This window comes from Lethenteron reissneri, chromosome 18 (assembly GCF_015708825.2).
Source record: "Lethenteron reissneri isolate LAM-NWPU_2019-01 chromosome 18, ASM1570882v1, whole genome shotgun sequence".
NCBI lineage: Eukaryota > Metazoa > Chordata > Hyperoartia > Petromyzontiformes > Petromyzontidae > Lethenteron > Lethenteron reissneri.
The window spans coordinates 5,910,863-5,933,050 of NC_083796.1; the positions used below are offsets into that span (position 1 = coordinate 5,910,863).

General features: G+C 43.8%; 1 protein-coding gene across 5 annotated transcripts in view; it reads left to right on the forward strand.

The window, feature by feature from the left end:
• LOC133343760 (membrane progestin receptor gamma-B-like) overlaps positions 1–21,585 on the forward strand; it is a 34,170-nt gene extending 12,585 nt beyond the window's left edge. For 3 of the 5 annotated variants that reach the window (XM_061553561.1, XM_061553560.1, XM_061553559.1), the window contains exons 4-8: positions 772–877; positions 4,124–4,251; positions 6,308–6,513; positions 13,806–13,950; positions 15,373–21,585. In XM_061553561.1, coding sequence (XP_061409545.1) covers positions 827–877; positions 4,124–4,251; positions 6,308–6,513; positions 13,806–13,950; positions 15,373–15,934 — 1,092 coding nt within the window. In that variant the 5' untranslated portion in view covers positions 772–826 and the 3' untranslated portion in view covers positions 15,935–21,585. Of the gene's footprint in view, positions 1–771; positions 878–4,123; positions 4,252–6,307; positions 6,514–9,800; positions 9,928–11,840; positions 11,938–13,805; positions 13,951–15,372 lie in introns of all 5 variants that reach the window. The other 2 variants (XM_061553562.1, XM_061553563.1) reach the window with 2 other exon arrangements.
• Positions 21,586–22,188: the final 603 nt, after the last annotated feature.

The following is a 22,188-nucleotide window of genomic DNA, read 5'->3' on the forward strand; positions in this document are numbered from 1 at the left end:
AATCATAATTCACACCAACTCGGGTGACTGGAATTATATCTATTTTTTATATCCGATGAGAGATAACGTAATTATTACGTGCTTCATTTTTATTTTTATAGCTCGCAGATTTAAAACGATTTAAGTGTAGGTGAAGTTAATTTGAAATGCAGTAATGAGTTAAGTGAAAGGTATTATGAAATGTTCAGTTAATTTCAATAATATGTCCGCACTGCTCTGCTAAGTTATCCGTCGTTATCGTACATTTGAAAATAAATGTCTTTATTTAAACCAGCGTGGATTTCGGGGCACTGCGGTGGCCAGATGCTAACTCCCTCGCCTGGTATGCAGGAGTAGATGGGTTCGATCCTGACCCTGATGCTTGTATATTTGGAGTTTGCATGTTCTCCCCGTGGTTGTGTGAATTTTTTTCTGGGTCCTCCTGTTTCTTTCCCTCCACATTTAGAAACATGCATTTAGAATATTTTGCTGCTATGAATGTCTATATGAGAAGCCACTTCTTTCAGCTATAATTTGTGGCCAAAGCAGTTCTCAAAAAAGAGCTACATAGCTCAGTGGGCCTTACCTGGTAAAATAACAAATATATTTAAAAAATAGATATATACATACTTACTGAGACGTGCAGATGTGAGTATAATCAAACTCAATAAGGCTATGCAATGTTTAACCACCAATAGCGTTCCAAAAAAAAAAACTCGCTGCCAAGCAGAGGGGAATGTTTGTTTGCTACTTGTGCATATATGTAAATACAAGGGAAATGTTTTGGCCCAGGGATGTGACGAGTAAAGTCCTTCAGCGTCAGTAGTGGAAGACACGGACCGACAGCATGTTAAGCCTCAGACTACCTCGTCTACTCTCCAGCCACCAAGTCCCTAAGGTGCGTGCGTGGAAGGGCATCCGTGCCCTTTGAATCATTCACACGGACACATGCATGTACACGTGCAGCCCTTTGTCAAGCCAACAGCTGTGTGTGAGAGCTCTTCCTGCGCAGTGCGGTCCGTAGGAGTTGTTTGACATTGCTTAGCACTTCGCTCGTCCGCTGCGGGGTTGATGAAGCTTGATTGAACAGCCAACGAGAACATCAATAGACAGCGCCTGATCCTCATTTACAATCGGGTGAGAGCGCTTTAAGGTGACGTCCCTTCTTTTGCAAAATTAGAACCGGGCTTGAAAGCTAATGGCGATGTGGTTTGAGCAAAAGAGCGAAATGGAAAATTCAGCAATGACTTTCGCAACATATTCTGCGGATTTATTTTAAGACGCGCACCCCCCTACCCATCCCCTGTATCTTAAAGCAAAAGTGAGTGGTGCATCTTATGATGTGGTATGTGTGTGGGTTCATACAACTTTATTGACAGCGTTGGGTCCTACTTTCCGGAGCATCATAGAATCCAGAGAATATGGTGATAATTATTATTTCGTGTAAGGTAATGCAAGGAGATTTAAACAAACACACATGTATTTTAACAAATGCAAATGATGAAGGGCAAAATAGACATTGCTGATGATTATCAGCAGTGTCTGATAATTGCTGATAATTGCATAATCACAGAGCAAAACAAATTGCCATGTGCAAAGGAATTGCACTGTAAAATATAATAACGAAATAAAATTGTTATACATTTAAGCAAAATGCAATAAAGTCTACTCGTGAGAAAGTTTGATGTTTTTATCAGCTCCGACTGTAAAAGTTTTCTTTCAACATTGCCAATCAGTGATTCAAGTCTGTGAAATGAAAATTGCCAGAGATGGTGGAGCCGATACGAATGCATTCCAGAATAAAATAAAACATGCGACATTTGAAGTGACACATGCAATAGAGATGTATTGGCACGAATGATCACACTGCCAAGATTAGACGCTCGCGATGGCCTTTGTAAATTGGGACCATTCTGATAAAACTGGAATGAATGGTCACCTTTGTTCAGTGCAGTGCCATACCCTGCCAACATTGTGCGATTGACTCAATTATGGAACGTGATCTAGTTTAAAGGGGGTGGTGGCGTGGACAAACTCAGATACAGTTGGGTGGGGGCCACGCGGCACAGTCAATGTTAAACCAAACTTTTATCAGAATCAGAGCATGTATTTATCCTGGAGAAATCCGGTGAGCTATGAAGCTCTTTTCCACAGATGCCCAGTAGGGGCGGGTCAGAAAGTTACAACAACAACAATACAAAAACACGATAGTGCAGAGGATAGCAAAGGTAAGCAACCATTGTAACCTCGTTTGCCAGTAGCAAAATATGATAATTGGATTTTTACCCTTTTATCTGGCAACAAAACTGACACCTTTTTTTACAAGGAGTAATATTTGCATTAGCCACAATACCTGCGGTCGGAATGCAAACAAAAAACACAACTTTGATAAAGTATGCACTGTCTTTGAAATTGATTGGTCCACACCCGAGACAGCTTTCCTTAGAGCCTAGTCTCACATGGTGTTGGACCAGATGACGCCAAAAGGCGCACAACTCAAAGACAATGCACCATCAGAGTATGAGAGCTCGGGATAAGCATTTACACCATTGGAACCTCGTTTGCCAGTAAAAAATATGATAATTGGATTTTTACCCTTTTATCTGGCAACAAAACTGACGCCTTTTTTTACAAGGAGTCATGTTTGCTTTGGCCACAATGCCTACAGTCGGAATGCAAACAAAAAACGTCATCTGGTCCAACACCATGTGAGACTAGGCTCTAAGAAAAGCTGTCTCGGGTGTGGACCAATCAATTTCAAAGACAGTGCATACATTATCAGAGTTGTGTTTTTTGTTTGCATTCCGACCGCAGGTATTGTGGTCTATGCAAACATGACTCCTTGTAAAAAAAGGTGTCAGTTTTGTTGCCAGGTAAAAGGGTAAAAATCCAATTATCAAAGGTAAGCAAGTCACTAAAAATTAATAAGTACAACTAAAGTATATAAGTATAAATTGCACAAGTACATGAATTCCTGCCGATTTTTAAACACTACATGCAAGTTTTTAACAAATGTTAAACTGAACAAAATGAGTAGAGGACGTGATATGATTTCGTCCGCTTTGCTTTCTGCTGTCACTCTCACCCTCCGATTTAACGGCTGAGCCAACATGCTTTGACTTCTTCTTGGTTCTTTCGGTAAAGTCACGTAGAAGGGAAATAATAAAATAATAAAAATAAAACATTAAATACAATTCTCACGACGTTTCGGCCACAACGCAAGCAGCCGTCCTCAGGTGAAGAACAGGTCTGTCGGAACGACAGCGTCTGAATGAATGGCATTCAGAATGAATGGCATTCAGACACTGTCATTCCGACAGACCTGTTCTGAATGATTGGCATTCAGACGCTGTCTTTCCGACATACCTGTTCTTCACCTAAGGGCGGCTGCTTGCGTTGTGGCCGAAACGTCGTGAGAATTGTATTTTATTATGTTTTATTTTTATTATTTAATTATTTCCCTTCTACGTGACTTTATCTAAAGAACCAAGAAGATGAATCCCTGCAGTCACGAAAGCTTTAAATCGAAATGCTTCGACTTGACGATGTCAAGCAGTGGACCGTCGGCCCTCCAGCCCTGCAATCCCCCCCCACCCACCCAATGCTACAGGGCTGATTTGACTTCCATTTGACATAATTTGGAAAGACCCATGCTCTTAAAAAAGGAGAAAAATATCTAGAGATAAAACTTGTTTGGCAGACTAATTTATTGCTCCGTATTTGTGATGATTTAAACGGCTTAAAAATATATATATGTGTAGAGTTAATTTGATTTGTTACATGGATGATGATGATTCCGTTTCGCCAGATTGAAGGCTGTTTTACATGGGGAGATCTGTTGCGCCGTTCGCGTGGCAACAACAACTAAAACAAAAGACTAACATCACTAGCGCAGAGAACGAGTACAGGGTCCTTAAGGAATATTTCACAACTCACAAACGACGTATTTAACGGTCGTAAATGAAACACGTGAATCGAAAAAACAGTGCAACTTTAATGAGCTGCACAGCCATATTAAGCGATATGACAATTTTCGGTAGTTTAATTACGTTTTTACATGAATTGTTACAAAATAATTAAACTTAACCTCTTCAGATGTTTGTGTGTTAGCTGGTGCACATTTTCTCATTGTATATATCCTCAGGCTTTTCAAGAAGATGGCATCATCTCTGGCTATAGATGCCCTAAAAGCTCAGCCTTTGACTGCATCCTGAGTCTCTTTCACCTCACAAATGAGACGCTCAACATCTGGACTCACTTCCTTCCTGCCTGGTGGGTTACCCAACCTTTTGTGACATCGTGACTTGCAGGAATGCATACTCTTTGGTTTTTTCGGTAAAGTCACGTAGGCAGAAATAAAATAAAATGAAAATCACTGGAAAGATGTTATCAACCAGGTAATGCCTTAACTGGTTGTTGTTGTTGTTGTTTCCATCATTACCTGTCGGTTTACTACCACATTTTATCTGTTCTCCAGCTTCCCACTTCTAGCCCCCCCCCCCAGCCTCACGTCCTCTTCCCCTAGCGCTCACGCGGCCCTACCCCCACACCCTGCCCCACACCCTCCCACCCTCTCTCTCTCCCTCCTTGCCTCCTCCCCCCTTTCTCTCTCTCCCTCCTTGCCTCCTCCCCCCTTTCTTACCAATGTAGAGGAGTAAAATGGGGACGTGACGTCAGGTGTGCCGTTCAGTGCGATGACGTCACGTCTCCTCGGGTACTTAAGGGAGACCCCGTGACGTCAGCGGGGTCACTGTGGGAACGGGTAGAGTAAGCAGGGTGAAGAGGGAACCAGGGGTAGAGAGAGGGAACCAGTGGGTAGAGAGAGGGATCGAATAGGGAGTCTGGGGAGAAGCCGGTGGTAGTAGCCGTAGAGGTGCTTCTCTCTCCGGTCGGTGGAGTCGGCAGAGTCTCCGATCCGACACGAGAGAGAGAGACCGGAGCGAGCCGGCAGGGACCCGGACTCAGAGTAGGAGCCCTAGCCCCTGGGAGTTGTGTACCCTTGTGTTAGATTGTAACAGCTTTAATAAACCCTGGCAAAAGCCCTTAACTTACTTCCGTCTCCGAGTGCGTCCGTCGGAACTTCTCTACACCTGTATAACCTCTTGCCACGGCTGCTCTCCCGCCGACTTCAGCATTTTCTTGCCGTGGTTGTCCCACCTGATGAGGATCGCGCGTGTTGCGGTCGAAACGTCGTGATTTGTTTTACTTTATTTCTACCTACGTGACTTTACCAAAAGAACCAAAGAGTATGCGTGACTTGCTGGGTTTGATATGCATTTTCTTAAAATTATTATTGCACGAAAATAAAATAAAAAAACAATCCTGAGTGGTCGGGTGACAAATGCACTCTCATGGTCGCATCTCTTGCTTCACTCATTGGTAGTTTTAAATTTTACTTTTTTTGCAATTCTATTTTGTGGCTTTTCAAAGCCTAATTCATCATGAAAGGCAAAGTCATCTATGCTCATCTGTCCATGCAAACCACAGATATATAATTGAGTGCTGATAATTACCACATTGATGTGTATGTTTTTTTTATATATAATTCAAACACATTCATAGCAAGGACACACCCAATCACAACAATGACATTCATTGATCATATGTTGAGGAAAAAGTGAGAGTTTCTCAACTTAGATCTGTTGCTTGCAAAGACATGCACTTGATGTTGCAACTGGGACATCCAATTAATGGTGTTTCTACTCTTCAAGTCTCCAACTAGTGCCCACAGAATGTCTGCAATTGTACAAAACAAAAGTCTGCGTTGGCCTGGTGGCTCAAAGTGCTGACTTCGCGGCTGTTGAGTTCCTGAATTTAGATCGATGCAGTTGCTTGCGAATAAACCATGTGCGGTCAGTTGAAGGTCCCAGACCAGTCACCAATGACTAAATACAAAAACATATATGAAAACTTCTGTTCTGCATTTACTTTGGCTGAATTCCAGCTTTGTTCATTAAACAAATGTATCAGTTTGATTAGCATCCCATGAACAGTACTCTCTGTAAAGCAGTTTGGGTGGGAAAGTGCTTGCAACCTACACTGTGGAACACAAGTCACTTGACTGTATAAGAGATAGCTCTGTGGTATCCATTTTCATCGGCGGATCTCCGATACAGAGAGTTTTCTTACCCTCCTCTGCAAGAGATCCAAATGGAATCTCCATCTCGTGAGACGACGCATTGTCGCACAATCGGGATAAACATTGTGAGAAAATAAATTATTAAATTTAAAAGTTCATAAAGTAACCCTGCCGGGAGGAAAACGTTGCCCGTCTGCCACGCTCGCGCGCGAACGTGAATTGACTCTGTGCGTGACCCGCTGTGCGCAGCTACTTCATGCGGCGCCTGCTGGGCTTCTCGCAGTCACTCGACTTCCTGGGAGAGGCGTACACCTGGCCGCTGCTCGCCTACCTGCTCACGTGCTGCCTCTACCTGCTGGCTTCCAGTCTGGCCCACACTTTCAGCACCATGTCCGTGCGCTCCCTGCACGTGTGCTTCTTCTTCGACTACGCGGCACTCAGCCTCTACAGCCTAGGTCCGTGCGGGCTGCGCGCACACGCGCTCGAGGATTTGCATTCGTACATCGTGTAGGTGTAGGGACGTACAAGCTTCACGTTTTGACTGGGACAATTGTAAGGTGCACGAAGCCGGGGGAAGGCAACGCGGGAAGTTACACCATAAGCGGTTTGAACAATTGGATGGATGCAACCGGGAGGAGTCTCTAACGCAGAGGTTTTGAGTAAATATCATGGACAGGGCTAAATGGAAGGGGTGGAGGGCCGCGATCGCAGATGCTTGTGAGAAAGGACACTGCAAGGAGAGAGCGAGCGAGAGAGGGTAGGGGATTCTGCCGTGCTCTCATGGGTCGTATACTGGACTTGCAAAACAACGGTCGCCGGTTGAACTCCATCTTCAACTCCATCTTCCGGCACGGCGGTTGAAACGATTGCGCGAGATTCTGGAATCCCCCAACCCACCACAATTCCGTCTCTGTCCACGTAGCAGTGTAAATGTGTGTGCGCCACATGAGCAGATTTGGCAGGTCGCGTTTGGTGGGTAAAGTTCTCTCACCTCCGCCAAAACATCGGCCCGGTTCGAAGAGTAGGTCCTCACTCCAGCAGTGTCATTAGCAAAGTTATTGCGGGGCTGTACGTTTATTTTTACCCAATTTTTATTTACAGGGCGCTTAAATGCACAAGCAACTCAAAGGCGCCTAAACATCACATCTCATCGCAGCCACTGCAATGCCGTGCTGTAGTTTAACCTCGGGGAACCCACCCCCCCCCTCTCCCCCAGTGGCAGCTGTCTCTGTGTTGTGCAGGTAGAACAAGCCTGCAAGCGGGCAATGGGATGTAGCCGGCAGGCAGTAAGCATGATGAGCTTCTCAGTTCTGTGTGTGTCGAACGCTAACTATTTGCAATCACGAATGCATCCTTCCATCGATTTGAATGATTGGTGTGCTCGATTCTGATGCATTGCAAATCTGTCTGAAAGCACGACTGGGATGCGGCATGTTCATTCGTCACAGGGCATTCGCAACGATACCGCGGAATTGCACGTCATTGCATATGGATTGGCTATGATACATCGAATGTATACGCTGCATTAAAGTGATGCAGTAATTTGGTGCCTTGTCAAATATATATGTGCCTTGCAAAGGATTCGGGGCAATTCAAATGACTGCATTTCAATAATATTATCCCTGCTGACGGCGGTCAATTTGTTGTTCGTCTGGTTTGGGCGCATTTGACAAACGTGTAAACAGCCCGCGAATTGACCCGGGCAAGTCTGTCCTGGTGTAATGACACACACACGCGAGAGTGATGAAGTCAGTGCACTATCACGCCGGGTTGCAGCACCAAGCCGGAGACGCAGCTCTGTAACAAGCACATTAACCGTGGGATTGGTGGAGAGCGGATCCAAATAATTTGGAGTCATTTTTACAAACACCTTGGCTGTTGCTTTTACTTCATTATCATCGGCCTTGGTCAATCCACTGCTGGATGACGGACTCTCCAAACCGCTGCCGTCTGAGGATCGCACACGAGCCGATTATCATCGCTCCGTCTCCCCCGGTAGACGTCCACAGCGGAAGTGTTCAGCTCCTTCCACCTACTTGGCTGTAGGAATGTACTCGCATTTTTGAAGGCACGTCGAACGGCCGGTTATGCGATCGCACACAATAATTTCATCGCACGGTAGTTGAATCAGACGGTTATTCTCCTCGTTGCTCCACCACCGGTGGGGGAATGAATACATGGCCCGTGAGAGAACACTGTACGCTTGTAAAAGTGCGAGTCTGAGGAGAGATCAAAACCCTGATGCTTGTGATAAAGGACACTGATTAATGACTGCCCCGCGGCTTTTATAGGATGTCAGATACAGAGCCTTACGTGCTGTGCTTGCCGGGTTCTTTTAAGTTCCTCAGGTAACGAACTGGAAATGTTTCTGTATTGAAGTCGGTGTCTTTGTGGTGGTAGAAAAGATAATGTGTATCATGTGCGAGTGCAGTTCAGTACAGAAACGATTGCTTGTAGGTTTACAGAGTGGATCAACAAGAACACATGCGAGACATTAGAGAATGTGTTTCGTCAGCGTTGTCTGGATGTGGTCTAGCAAGCTGAACACGATCCATGCTCTTGAAGTAACCTGCAACCGTATCGCTCGTAGATATGCGGTGTTTACGTTGTTATTTCCAGCAAAAAATAAACTACGATGATCTTGGATGCATTCAACACAGTAGGTACCGCACCTTCTGTTTAAATTCATGTTTAAGACGTTATGAATTATACATGGTCCAAGTTAATGAGTGGTTATGATTCAGACTTGGAGCTGGTGTAAAAGGCAATGAGCGCATTCCGAGTTTCGGAAGGTCACGACCTGTAATGTGGGAACAGGCTGCCAACGTGGAGCCGACAGAAATTCTGCTTTCTCCCCAGTGCCCACAGGAAGACTGCCACGGAATCTAAAAACCCTGGCAATAAATTCTAATCTGGAAAGTAGGTGAAATATAAACAATGCGGCATTTTTTTTTCGATTTAAAGCTTTCGTGACTGCAGGGATTCATCTTTTTGGTTCTTTCAGTACAGTCACGTAGAAGGGAAATAATAAAATAATACAAATTTAACATAATAAAATAATTCTCACGACGTTTCGGCCACACGTCATTCAGACGCTGTCTTTCCGACAGCCCTGTTCTTCACCTGAGGACGGCTGCTTGCGTTGTGGCCGAAACGTTGTGAGAATTATTTTATTATGTAAAATTTTTATTATTGTATTATTTCCCTTCTACGTGACTTTACCGAAAGAACCAAGAAGATGAATGCAGCAATTGCACATTTGATAAAGGTTATACACACATTGCGGTGGAATGGTGGTGCAGCGGGGTTATCACACTGCCGATATGAACCCGGGCCGCTCAACTAGTTCAATTCCTGACCACTGTCAACATCAGTGGCGAGTAATATCCTAACCAGATCTGGGTCCTCCTCCCCTTACCAACCTGCACCAACCAATGTGATTAAATATGGGTCGCACAACCTCCACAACCAACACGTTACGGTACGGGGAGGCCTTCATCCAGCAGTGGAATAACAAATGTCTAATTTATTTTTAAACGTACAAACCTCGTAATCGAGTTGGGCATAACGAGGCCACACTTTTGACACGGCATGCCAAATTTCGCTCAGGAATAACCTTCGGCGCAGCTTGCATGTTTAAAATTTTAAAAAACCCGTATATATTAAAACTTTTTAGGCTGTCTGGAAAATAATGTCCCAAAGCAACTCACCTGCTGCTTCGTCTGCCCATTATCCTTTCCAGGCTCTGGTATTGCATATGCCGCGTACATATTCCCTGAGCAGTGGGTGCACGGCACCCTTCATGCGTACTTTGTACCCACGGCCGTAATCAACTCCCTCCTCTGCACGTCGCTGGCATGCTACTCAAGGTATGCCAACCCCCCCTACCGTGCCAGCGTTCTGCGACTGCTTTGTGTAGCCCAACCAGAACGATGATTCATTTCTTGGGCATAATACATTAAAAAAAAACCCAGAGAGAATAATGATGATATAGTAATTACTGGATTATGTACAGGCATAAAGGCCCGTGGATAAATTGAGTGTGGTGGTTACAAATAAAATAGAGTTCATAAGCATGGATTACATCTCTTCTGTTGTTTGCCCATTTATTTTCAGTGTTCAGCCACCTGATGGTGAGGATTTGAGGATGAATGTCAGTCCGGGCTGCCCAATGGCCGTTTTTGTTTTAAATAAGCACATAATCCACTGACGTAGTCAGAGATATTCATCGTGATGAGCTGTGGCAGAGCTGTGGATGCAGGGTGGAGCTCCATTAGCAGAACAGAACCTTTGAGGGATTCATATTCTTTGGGTCTTTCGGTAAAGTCACGTTGATAGGTTAAAAGAAAAATAACAAAAAACTACTTTTTCTTTTAACCTATCTACGTGACTTTACCGAAAGACCCAACGAATATGAATTCCTGCAGCCACGAAAGCTTTAAATCTTTGAGGGATTCTCCTGAGATTTATTAAGGAAGTTCACGGGTTGCCAGGAAGGGACAATCGCGCAAATGAGTCCCCCTGGGTTTGGCCAAAAATGTTCTTTGCCTGCGACTTGCTCCGGAAAAAAAAATGTCACACCGGGTATTTAAAGTTCTGAGCTTTCCCGGCCGTCTCATCTCGTAGTAGAGATGGTGCTGTACACGCATCTCCCTGCTTGTTCGAGTCTAGTTGCTCACGGAGCTTCACTAAATAAACCAGAGCTTGTGAACGTGCTCCTAAAAATACATTTCCAAATCGTAGCCTCACTTTGAAAATGGTTGGTTTGACCTTTCAAAACCTTTTACCCTGTGACGGAAGAATGGTGTAGATGGCACAGCACATCCAAGATTACCCACTTTATGGAAACGCAATTGTTCCCGTATATTCCTTTAGATTATAGCTTCGCTCAGAGTGCCGCATACTCGCGACAGACTGACGTACCAAGTGGCAGCTCTAATACAGTTCGCCCTGCACTGTTCATTTAAATGTACGGCTTTTAGCAGATGGCGCCGCATACCGTGAAATGTGTCTTTCGCTTGGCATGTGCCATTTAGTGAATGCTAATGCATGCAAATTGGACCACTGCGTTATCTACAAATTCAACCTATATTCCGTTACGTACTCTCTTGTTCTGTCTTTGCTTGCGCGGACAGCTTTGGTAAGTTCTCACAATTGTATCCTGTGCAATATCATCAAGTGTCCCAAAATAATTATCGTTAAAATATATATTTTTAAGTGCAAAAAAAAAAAGAATAACTTCAGATGTGCTATCCATCCAGCTTGTGGTCCTGTGAGATTTACTCCTTCCATACACCCAAGCCGGGCCATTGCTTCCCAGACACAGGATGGATTATTTCAAGTTGAACACCGTTCACCTGTGCAGCAGTCTCACAGGTTCATATTCATCGCCGAGGGTTAATTGTAAACCTGCCGTGTCAGGGAGATGTAAATGAGCGGTTACGTTGAACTGAGCCTGAGCGCGTGTTGTTCGGCGTTTCTTCTCCTGTGTGCCTGCTGCTGTGAACAGAATTGTAAATACGTTTTTTCATAAATCACCAGAGCGGAGTCTGACGTTTGTTTGTAAGGAGAGGAGTGTGATGTCTATTGTTAATAAAGGCTGGCACCAGGACCTTGGCACACTGTCAACCCAGTTGATAAATTGGTGCCATTCTGCTTGTGAAACAATTAAATATATCATTGTGCTTTAATCTGTGAGATATGTCAGAATACAATAACACATCAAGAATGTTTAGGGATGAAATAAACGGCATTACTAATATATGATTCTCTTTCTCTTCAGGTTCACGGAGCTTGATCAACCGCATTTTAGCAAACTTCTTCGCATTTTAGCTTTCTTCTGCCCATATTTATTCGACAACATTCCATTATTTTACAGGGTAGGTGATTGACGTGTGAAATGCATTTTTAATATATGCAGCAGGTACACACAGATTGCTCCGTTAGTCATTCTCACATTCTGCGCTGTAGAGCAGACTGTGGATACACTCGCAGGGATAAATTTTGCCAACGCGTCCATCGCATCACGAAGTTCAACCGGAGGGACGTTAACGAGACACACTGCAGAGCGGATATACCAGGAAATGCCCATGAAATGTCATGGTTTTAACTCCTCTCCCCTCTCCAAAAAACAACCACTCCACTTGCGACAAAACTTGTCCATGACTATTCCCAAATCTCACCACAGGAAACTGGACATGGGAAGATAGTTTGCAGAGGTATTTAAAACCCCAATCATTGTTGCATCAATCCACTGCTGAATTAAAGTCTCCCTCACAGCATGTGAGTCATACTTGACCACGCTGGTCAGTACAGGTTCGTAAAAATGGGGCCCAGGACTTTTTCAGATATTACTCGCCACTAATGCCACAGCCGGAAATCAATCTCAGGATGTCAAGTTGAAAGCTGCACCACCGCCCCAACTATAGGATTAGCACGATGAACAATTTGGCCATGGTTTCTTGACCTACATCAAAGTTCATCGGTCAAACATAGCTTGACATCAATACTCTATCTTGGTCTCCAATTCCTTTCTACCACCATCATCATGATCATCGACCATGATCCACTCCTGGATGAATCACTCCCTAAGATGTACCTCTTTCGCACGGTCTTGCACTTCAACAATTCATCTGACTCGCACACGTACGGATTTACTCGCTCCATCTCCATGGTGGCCCTCCTCTGGGACGCGTTCCTTCCTTTGGCTGGCACGTCACTGTTCGTCTCGACCAACGGCCTTGCCCAAGCCCACTTATTTTCACGGTCGATTCATTGTCTCTAATCTGCACCTGTTCTCTACTCCGTATGCTCCTCTTCTATCTGTGCTAATCCAAGCATACACCTCTCCATGAATATTTCCACACTTTTCAGATTGTGTTCCATTATATTCGCCAATGTCTGTGTTTCTGATCCGTATGTCATGTCAGGAGAAGACACATCAATTATATTTTCTTGAATGTATGATACATAGCACTGAAGTATTTGGACAGGCTCACTCACAAACGATGCTGCTCAATGTGGATTTAATATAATCGCAACAATCAAAGTGTGGGAGCTTTCTTGACCATATTTCACCACACTGGTCAGTGTGGTTTGGTGAAGGCACGGAGCCCAAGACGGTTTCGAAAGAAAACAAACTCTTATTTGGCTTAAAACATATTAATATATAAAGAACTGCAGAGCTTGGGCATTTGTTGGCACCAGCTCACTGCCTGACTGCCCACCAGAATGTCTGTGGTTGCTCGGCAATTGTGACATGCAATTGGCATTAACAACTCTGTGTAAAACTAAAACCTTCCATTATATTGTTTAGAACAGCACTATCTGACCCCCCTTCTCTTTCCTCCTCTTTGGCAATGTGTTGTAGCCCTTACCACCTTTCTCCGCTGTGTTGGCTGCTCTGACTTACTTGAATGTGAGTGTCTGAATAAACGATTTATTATTATACCACTGTTGTTAGCCGAGGTCAGGAATTTAACTGAGACTGACAGGTTCGTAGTGCAGTGCACTAACCCACTGTGCCACTGCTCTCCCGAAATGTAATGTATTGATCACCTTCATCCACACACTGATCCTCACAAAAGTCTACTAATTCAATAAAACCGTAGGGCACAATCGCACATTTGTAGCAAACGGACAAAGCGATGAGCGTCGTATCGTGGAAATTAAAATTGTGCCGTGATGCTTGACAATGCGGCCGCTTGAGCGAGCGGTGTGGGTGCGCGCGCGCGTGCCGCCTCCGCAGGTGTTCCTCTGCTCGGGCGAAGGCTGCTCTCAAAACGAGACCTTCCCGTGGCACTACGCACACATCCTGCTCGCCGTGCTCACCGCGTGCCTCTTCTCCATGCACCTCCCCGAGCGTCTGCTCCCTGGGCGCTTCGACTATGTCGGTGTGTACGTGCCGAGAACGCTTTGCGCCCTCGAAGGGGCTCGTCGAACACGTGTTAGCGCTGGTAAAGGAGATGTCTCATAGTGTAAATGCTTACCCCGAGCTCTCAATACTCTGATAGTGCGCTGTCTTTGAGTTGTACGCATTTTGGCGTCATCTGGTCCAACACCAATGGAGACTAGGCTCTAAGAAAAGCTGTCTCGGGTGTGGACCAATCAACTTCAAGGGCAGTGCATATCATTATCATCATCAGAGTTGTTTCATTTTGTTTGCATTTTGACTGCTTGTGTTGTGGTTATTGCAAACATGATGCCTTGTATAAAGGTGTCAGTTTTTGTACCAGTTGAAAGGGAAAAAACCTACTACTACGTGTTAACGCTGCCAACCAGCTCTGTCTGCCCTCGTGATAATAGACGGTGTGTGAATTCGGTCATTGCCCGGAATTACTGGCTGAGTGCACCATCGGTGAGAATAGCTTTTCCCCTTTTTTTCTGGCAACAAAACAGGTGTTAAGATGTTAGAACACCAAACTGAAACCTTTTACAAGGAAGCATGTCTGCATTAACCACAATACTTGTGGTCCGAATGCAAACAAAAAACGTACTCTGATAATATATGCATTGTCTTTGAAACTGATTGGTCCACACCAGAGACAGCTTTCTTTTCAGCCTCGTCTTAAATGTTGTTAGACCAGAGGACGCCAAAAGGCGTACGCCAGAGACCTCTACTGGAGCTGCCTCCACTTCAGGCCCTTCTGCCAACAGTGGCAGGGCAGAGCTTTAATTCTGTACCCATGCTTTCCACGTTGTGCTATGAGATAAAGAATCCATGAGGAATTCTCAGAGCAGTGCGACGCCACTTTAGAAAATCGTCCACGGTAACCTCATTGATAACCCACATCTTTACATTTTGCCTGATGCGAACAATAATCTGTAAATGACAATAAAAAACATCATGCCAGTGAATAGGTCGGAAAGCCACGCGTTTCAAACTACAATTCTCAAAAAGGTTGAAAAAGCACTCGGCCTTTGTGCGTTATGCAAAAACCATCACCAGTTCCCGTCTTTACACCGTTGGAACCTCATTTGCCAGTAAAAAATATGATAATTGTTTTTTTACCCTTCTATCTGGCAACAAAACTGACACCTTTTTTACAAGGAGTCATGTTTGCATAGACCACAATACCTGCAGCCATAATGCAAACAAAAAACATATATTATCAGAGTTATGTTTTTTGTTTGCCTTATGGCTGCAGGTATTGTGGTCTATGCAGACATGACTCCTTGTAAAAAAGTTGTTAGTTTTGTTGCCAGATAGAAGGGTAAAAACCCAATTATCAGTTCCCGTCTTGTGGGTTCTCGTTTTATTTTCATTGTGGTCTTCATGCCCCCCCTCCCACCCCCCCGCCTCGCCCCGCTTGCAGGCCACAGCCACCAGCTGTTCCACGTGAGCGCGGTGCTGGGCACCCACGTGCAGCTGGAGGCGGTGGCGGACGACATGGGTCTGCGGCGTGCGTGGCTCCTGACCAACGTGGGCTCCGAGGCCTCCTACTTCACGCAGTCCATGGCGGCTCTGGGCCTGGCCGTGGGCCTGAACCTCGGCCTCATCGCAGCCTTCTCGCTCGCCATGTGGCGGACGGCCGACACGAACGCCCCTCACCTCGAGGACTCCAACCACAACAAGCTCAAGGAGCATTAGGGGCCCTGGGTGAGCCCTGCTTCAAGTTTTTTCCTTGTGGAAAGTCTGCCAGTGATCCTGGCCCAGTTACGGGGGTGTTTCCATATTCGCCAGATTGTACGACGCTTTGCAGAGTAAGACGTAATCGTCACACGCGCACACACACTTGCCAGGATACACCCCCAACTTTTGCTTTAATAAACGTGGGAAGAATGTGTCTTATTATGTGGAGAATATGGCAATTGTGTGGGAGCTTGATTTCAGAGAATAGTAAAAGATACAATATTTTTACCTTTTTTCATAATTAGACGAATTTTCAAAGGGGTTATGTCTAATAATACACTGAATATTTTTAGTTTTTTTATGCTCTATATATGAGTAATACATTATATGTGACGTTTTATATTCAATAATTGAGCAAAATATTTTAGACTTTTAAAGTCAAACATCTCAAACTGTAGCACAGAGCTGAGCATACGGTATCATTATATAACAGTGAAGAGAAATAATGTCAGTCTAAGTTTGACTCTCATTTTGATTAGCATTTGTTTAATGAAACGTGGCATTTGAAGTTGTTTCCTTGTTGGGAAATGTGTTTACCTAATTGGTATTTTAAATACCGCAGTGTATAAATAATATTCTACGAACATACACCAAGGAACAGCCTGTGAAAGTAAAACAGTTGCGATGGATAGCACTTAAAATATTTATACCATTTTCTGTATAAGTTCTATGTTGTGTTTGTGGGTTGTACCGTGTGTTTGGCGTGTTATCCGACGTTTCACCCTACGTGCTGGAGCAGATTGCACATGGCATTATCCGAAAACACAACAGAGAGATATATACAGCTCAACAAAAAACGCAAAACACCCCTCCGTACTGTGTAAAAACATTCTGAGTGATAACTTGCTCAAATAAGCATTGAGGTAGTGCTAATCTATTGTTTACAGCTCTGAGCCGGTGGTGGGAATTCCTTATACCTATGGCAGGGGTGAGTCTGCCCGTAGAAAAACCACTGTTGTCTTCCCCACAAGGTGGTACATACGTTACCCTACCCCAGAGGAGTGATGGGCTGAGTCAACCGCCCAAACAGAATTTTAACTCGAAAACTTCCGATTGCAATCCATTTGTTCTACCACGGTGCTTATTTGGCGATACGCAATTTCAGAAATTGCAAAGAGGAATGTTTCCTTTTAAATATGTACAAATATTAAAATTGAGCACAGGTGAATGTTGAATGGAGAGCGTGTTTATTTACCACCATGGTCACCGTAGTAGCTACGGTCTATATGGGACGGTTGGGGTATGGTTTCTGAATGAGATGTTGTCGACTCGGACAAAAGGTAATGTTAGGCTTGTTTAAAAGCCCAATCTTTACGTAACAATCATGTGGTGCCACAAGTGCACTGATGTTAGGTTCGAGTCGACATATTAAATATTTCTTTCTGAAAACCTTCACTTCCCGTTTGTGTGCCTGACAGTTTTTTTTTTTAAAGATGAAACAAAGTTGAAGCATCAAATATTGTTGTAATGTACTATCGAACTGATAGGCGTATATTTTTTTAACTGAAAGATAACTATATGAAAAACACACAAGTGCGCATAACGGCTCCATAGCCTTCCGGCTTTGGAACGCACTCATTGGCATTATGTAATGTTCTTGAAAAAAAAAAACCTCTTCTCTGTCTGAGACTGTAATGTTTTTTTTTATTATATATAATACTCCACGGAACAAATGTACGAGCCTTCAGTTGTTGAAAAATAATGGTATTCCATCTACCCGCCTTACATTTCTTGTTTATTGCAGATATATTAAGTGCCTTCGTATTGGGTATTTCAGTGACGATTCTGCTGTTTGTTATGACAACCCACGTGACGATGTCGCTGTTGTAACTGCTGCTGCTGCTGTTTTGAATCCACCCAGATTTGAGTGTCTCGTTTGGAGTGGATTCAAATTTGGTTATTTAACAAAAAAAATTCATTTTAAATTAGTCCGCAGGCAGTGCCAGATATTAAATCATGCTTTGGTGTGTGTATGTGTTCGTTCATTTAAAATCCCCACACCATGAAACACTTTTAAGAAGAATATAACTCAAAATTAAAATTAATTACACACCACTGCAGCCACAGATAATTACGTTGGTTGCACTTAAATTTCATGGTTTCGTATGCCCTTGTGAGATGGCTCAGCAACCGTGATATTGAATCTAGCGCTGACCGACTGTTCTCACGCACTTAGCTGTGAAACAGCGTCAACCAATTAGGCATTGAGGGTGCATTAGGGATGTCACCATGTCCTGGTTTTTCCCAGCATCGACCTATTGAGGTCGCTGCGGTCCTGAGAAATCTGCGAGTCATTACGTTTCCCCATTTTTCTCAGTTACATAATGCACTGCTCAAGGCAATGCATTTGCATGTCGTTCTGCCCTCCTATAATCTTCATAGATATTCTTCCCATGATATGCCCTGTTTTTTTTTTTTTTAAACCTCAGAGGTCGCAACCCAAGGATGCATTAATGTATCGATTAAGACTGATTATTATGCTCATGACAGGTGCATTGAACTATTATTTACGATGTATGTTAATGCTATGATATCTCATTTAGGCCAACAAAGAAGAGAAATGAAATGAGAAACAATAGTAAAGATGATTGAATTGAATTGCAATGCCGAAGGGTGGAGGCGGGGTGAATATTTACATGCAGAATACTGATAGCGACAATGATACATTCGGGCAGTTTTAGGGCAATTGTTGCCACCAATGGTCTCAGTAGCTGCAACATTTTTCTGCCTACAGATGCTGCAACAGATTCTAAACTGTAAAACAAAACAGTTGCCCGAATCTCGGCATCTCATCGACGCTTTTCCCGGTGAGAAACTTGGAAGGCAACTTTGAATCGGGTCACAGAGGTCACATTGTGTGTGCTCTGGCAACCGATGTTATGTGCTCATCATGTGTCAGTTTAACATTCTGCTTCTATTGGCTTGGTTACCTCCATTGTTGTAGTGAGTTTTCTTAGTTGCTCATGGTGAACAAGTCACTGGTGACAATTGCCAGAAATAATCCCCCCCCCCCCCCCCACTGCATTACTTTTAAGTAATAATGTGAGCAGTCAAAGGGAAATCGTGACAAATATTTTAAAGTAGTGTTCGGCATAGGCTCACATCAAGCCATTATGTTACAAATTAAGCCATACAAATAACCCACGATACTTTTGCAGTAACGTTTTTTAAAGCCTTTTATTACGTTACAGTTTTTCATATGATGGAAATAGCAAGTTTTTTTAACGAAAGTATGTACAAAACTTCAACCAGTAGCCTATTATAGGCTCACTGTAGATCGGTTTGGTGTATGTAATATTGATCGCCATGCAGATATAATTACAATGTGATACTGTTTTGATAGCAAATCTCATTATTACTTGACATCTCATGAGATCAACCAGCCTTGATATTAAATACTTTGTGTGTGGGCCAGGTGGACCTACAATGGATGACGATGCAGCTAAAATGGCCTTTCAAGTATTAGATGGGACCAGGTACCATTTAATTAACCCGTTAATTTTGTGACAATGGTCATTCGTGAGTAATGGTTACAGGGAGCTGATTGTGTGTGATCGTTTCGGTAAATATGGGATGCAGACTGCTTGCTTGTGACGATAACCTCTGTAATTGTTGCTGCACATCGAACCAACGAGAAGGGCATTTTAATGTGGTGCTGGCAGTCGAAATCGGTTTCAGATTGATCATCTTTGGATTCTTAAGGACAACTTCACATATTTTTGGGACGTGCAGATAATTGACATTACTAACTTAGATTAACAAAAAAAATCGTGCTAACAAAAGTAATGTCATAGGTTCCGTGTGACACCATTTCTCATGGGAAAAGCACAGAAGTGACATGATGAAAGTGACGTCTCTTCCAGCGGTGTCATACTTTCTGGTTCTTTCGGTAAAGTAACGTAGTCATGTTTTTGGCTAATTTTCGACATAATTTTTTTAAAATCTTCGCTCAATTTTCATACCTTTTTTAATTAATCTGAAAGTGGGAACGCATCGCTTGCCTGTTAACCTGGAGACTGGGTTCAAGGTAACCAGTGCGGACTCGTGACATGATGTGAAAGCAAGTTATTGGGAAGCATGCTCAGATTGTAATTGTTTGTGCTTAGCTTTGTTTCATTATGAATGTCATGTTTATCGGAAAAGATGAACGCTCTCACTTTCAAAAAACGTTTTTAATTTATGGGTTCTGATGTATTGTTGATTTTCTTAACAATGGACTTTGCAAATTATGTTGTGTTCTCGAGCAGACTGCCAGCTTTTTTAGTGTTCTGTGTCAGTGCCTGATATGTAACGTATATGCTCAGTTTTGCATTGAAATGTATCGTTTCAAATATCATCATTTGATAATGCAATCAAGAGTGAAACGTATAAAATCACAGTACGTCACACGCTCCACTTGATGCACATCTGAAAGTTTTCAGAAAGCGATGCCTCTTAAATCCACCACGGAAAGGCGAAATCGTTCTGCACATCGAGCCTGCCACTCAGGGTCACGAAAACGCCCGTCCTCACCACCTACCAACAACGGTGGCACCTGTCCATCTTTAACAATCTCATTTATATAAAAAAAACTGTTACCCACTGCACGAGTCTGATGATTGTTAAACACGTACTTTATTGAGGTAGTGTGCCGAGTCTAATCAAGTTAAGAGGTGTTACGTATGTATCCCACTTTCCAAATCGCTGATGTGCACGCGGTGTGTAACGAGTTATTTGATATTTGAATTGAGATTTCTAAACATGCGCAGGCGATTGGGTGGAGGATCGCAAGGGTCGGGATTGGGGAGAGCCTGCCAAAGTTGAATATTTGTAACCGGACGCGATCAATGTTTAAATCGGGTTTCTCTACCGTGCAGCATCGGAGAGATCTGGCACAGGGTAGAAAGTGGGCACAGGGTTTCCAATGTCTGGATTTTTAAGGACAATTTGTGGTTTGATAATTGTTTTTTTACCCTTCCATCTGGCAACAAAACTGACACCTTTTTTTACAAGGAGTCATGTTTGCATAGACCACAATACCTGCAGTCATAATGCAAACAAAAAACATAACTCCGATAATGTATGCACTGTCCTTGAAGTTGATTGGTCCACACCCGAGACAGCTTTCCTTAGAGCCTAGTCTCACATGGGTTGGACCAGGCGACGCCTTTTGGCGTCATCTGGTCCAAGGGTAAAAAAAAAACAATTATCATATTTTTTTACTGGCAAATGAGGTTCCAATGGTGTAAATTTGTGGTTTGTTTTTTCCCCTCGGATGTTCGTGTTATAATTGACACCGGTGTTTAGTTTAACACGGCTTCGTGCGGACAACAGTGACGTCGCGCAGGAAAAGAGTGGACACGAGAAGTGACGCATCTTGCCGTGACGTCACATTCCACGTCAATCCGAAAAGAAAACACATTTCGTACAATTCTAAATGTCCTATTTTGGCTCTATTTCTGCGGATTGTTTTTATTAGTCCGAAAATCGAGAATGCATCCCCCCCCCCACTCGGGTGCATTGGCGGGGAGTAGTGACACAAACAGCTTTGGCCATGCTCAACCGTGGACCAACTGCTTATGATCGAAATGTATTTGGATATTAAACAAAGGTGCTTTGGCTCGCTTCATGCAGGTTTTTTTTAATGAAACGTGTCGGTGCGGTACGCGAGGATGAATGGGTGATACAGCCTGAATCACGACAAATGCCATCGCGTGCAGTATCCCCAACCTGTTGTGCAGTCGAGTTTAGGTTGCGGTGGCGATGATGTAGGTGCTGCCTGTCAACGCCGATCATCACCTGTGATGTTGATGTTGCGCCTTCACACGGGGGCTCGCTTTCCCCGTAATGTTTTTGTTTTTAAACACTGCGCGCGGCGAATGGAACACGTACAAAAATAAAGCATTGTTGACATTAATGAACTGACCTCCACTCGTTTATCACTTGACCACCGAAGTTTTAGTTCAACCCGCGCGGTATTTCCATCATGATTATGCACACATCGGGGTGGATTGGTGGCGCCTCCAGCGGGTGGCTAGGAGATGTTAACTACCTCACCTGGTATACAGGAGGTCGTAGGTTCGACCTTGACGCCTGCGCTGTATATTTGGAGTTTGCGTGTCTCTCTCCGTGGTCGTGTGGATTTTTCTCCGGATCCTCCGGTTTTTCCCTCCCCATCTAGAAACGTGCGTTTAGAGCATTTGGCTGCTTTACGTTTCCACAAGATTAGCCACTTTCGTTGAGCTATCATTTGTGACCAGGTCGCTTCTAAAAAAATAGATATATAGCTCATACCTGGTAAAATAAAAAAACACATAGTCTGCACGCTGTTCGATTAAACCATCCTCTATGTTTTCATTCCCGGCTAACACCAGTGGCGAGTTTCATATGAACTGGCTCTGACCCTTTGACCCCCCCACCCACCAGCCCCTGCCACTTCACCAACACGCACTGACTTAGCGTGGTGAATGTGGCACCGTAGAAATTCCCCCCCACCCCGTCACCGACGCGGCGTGGAGAA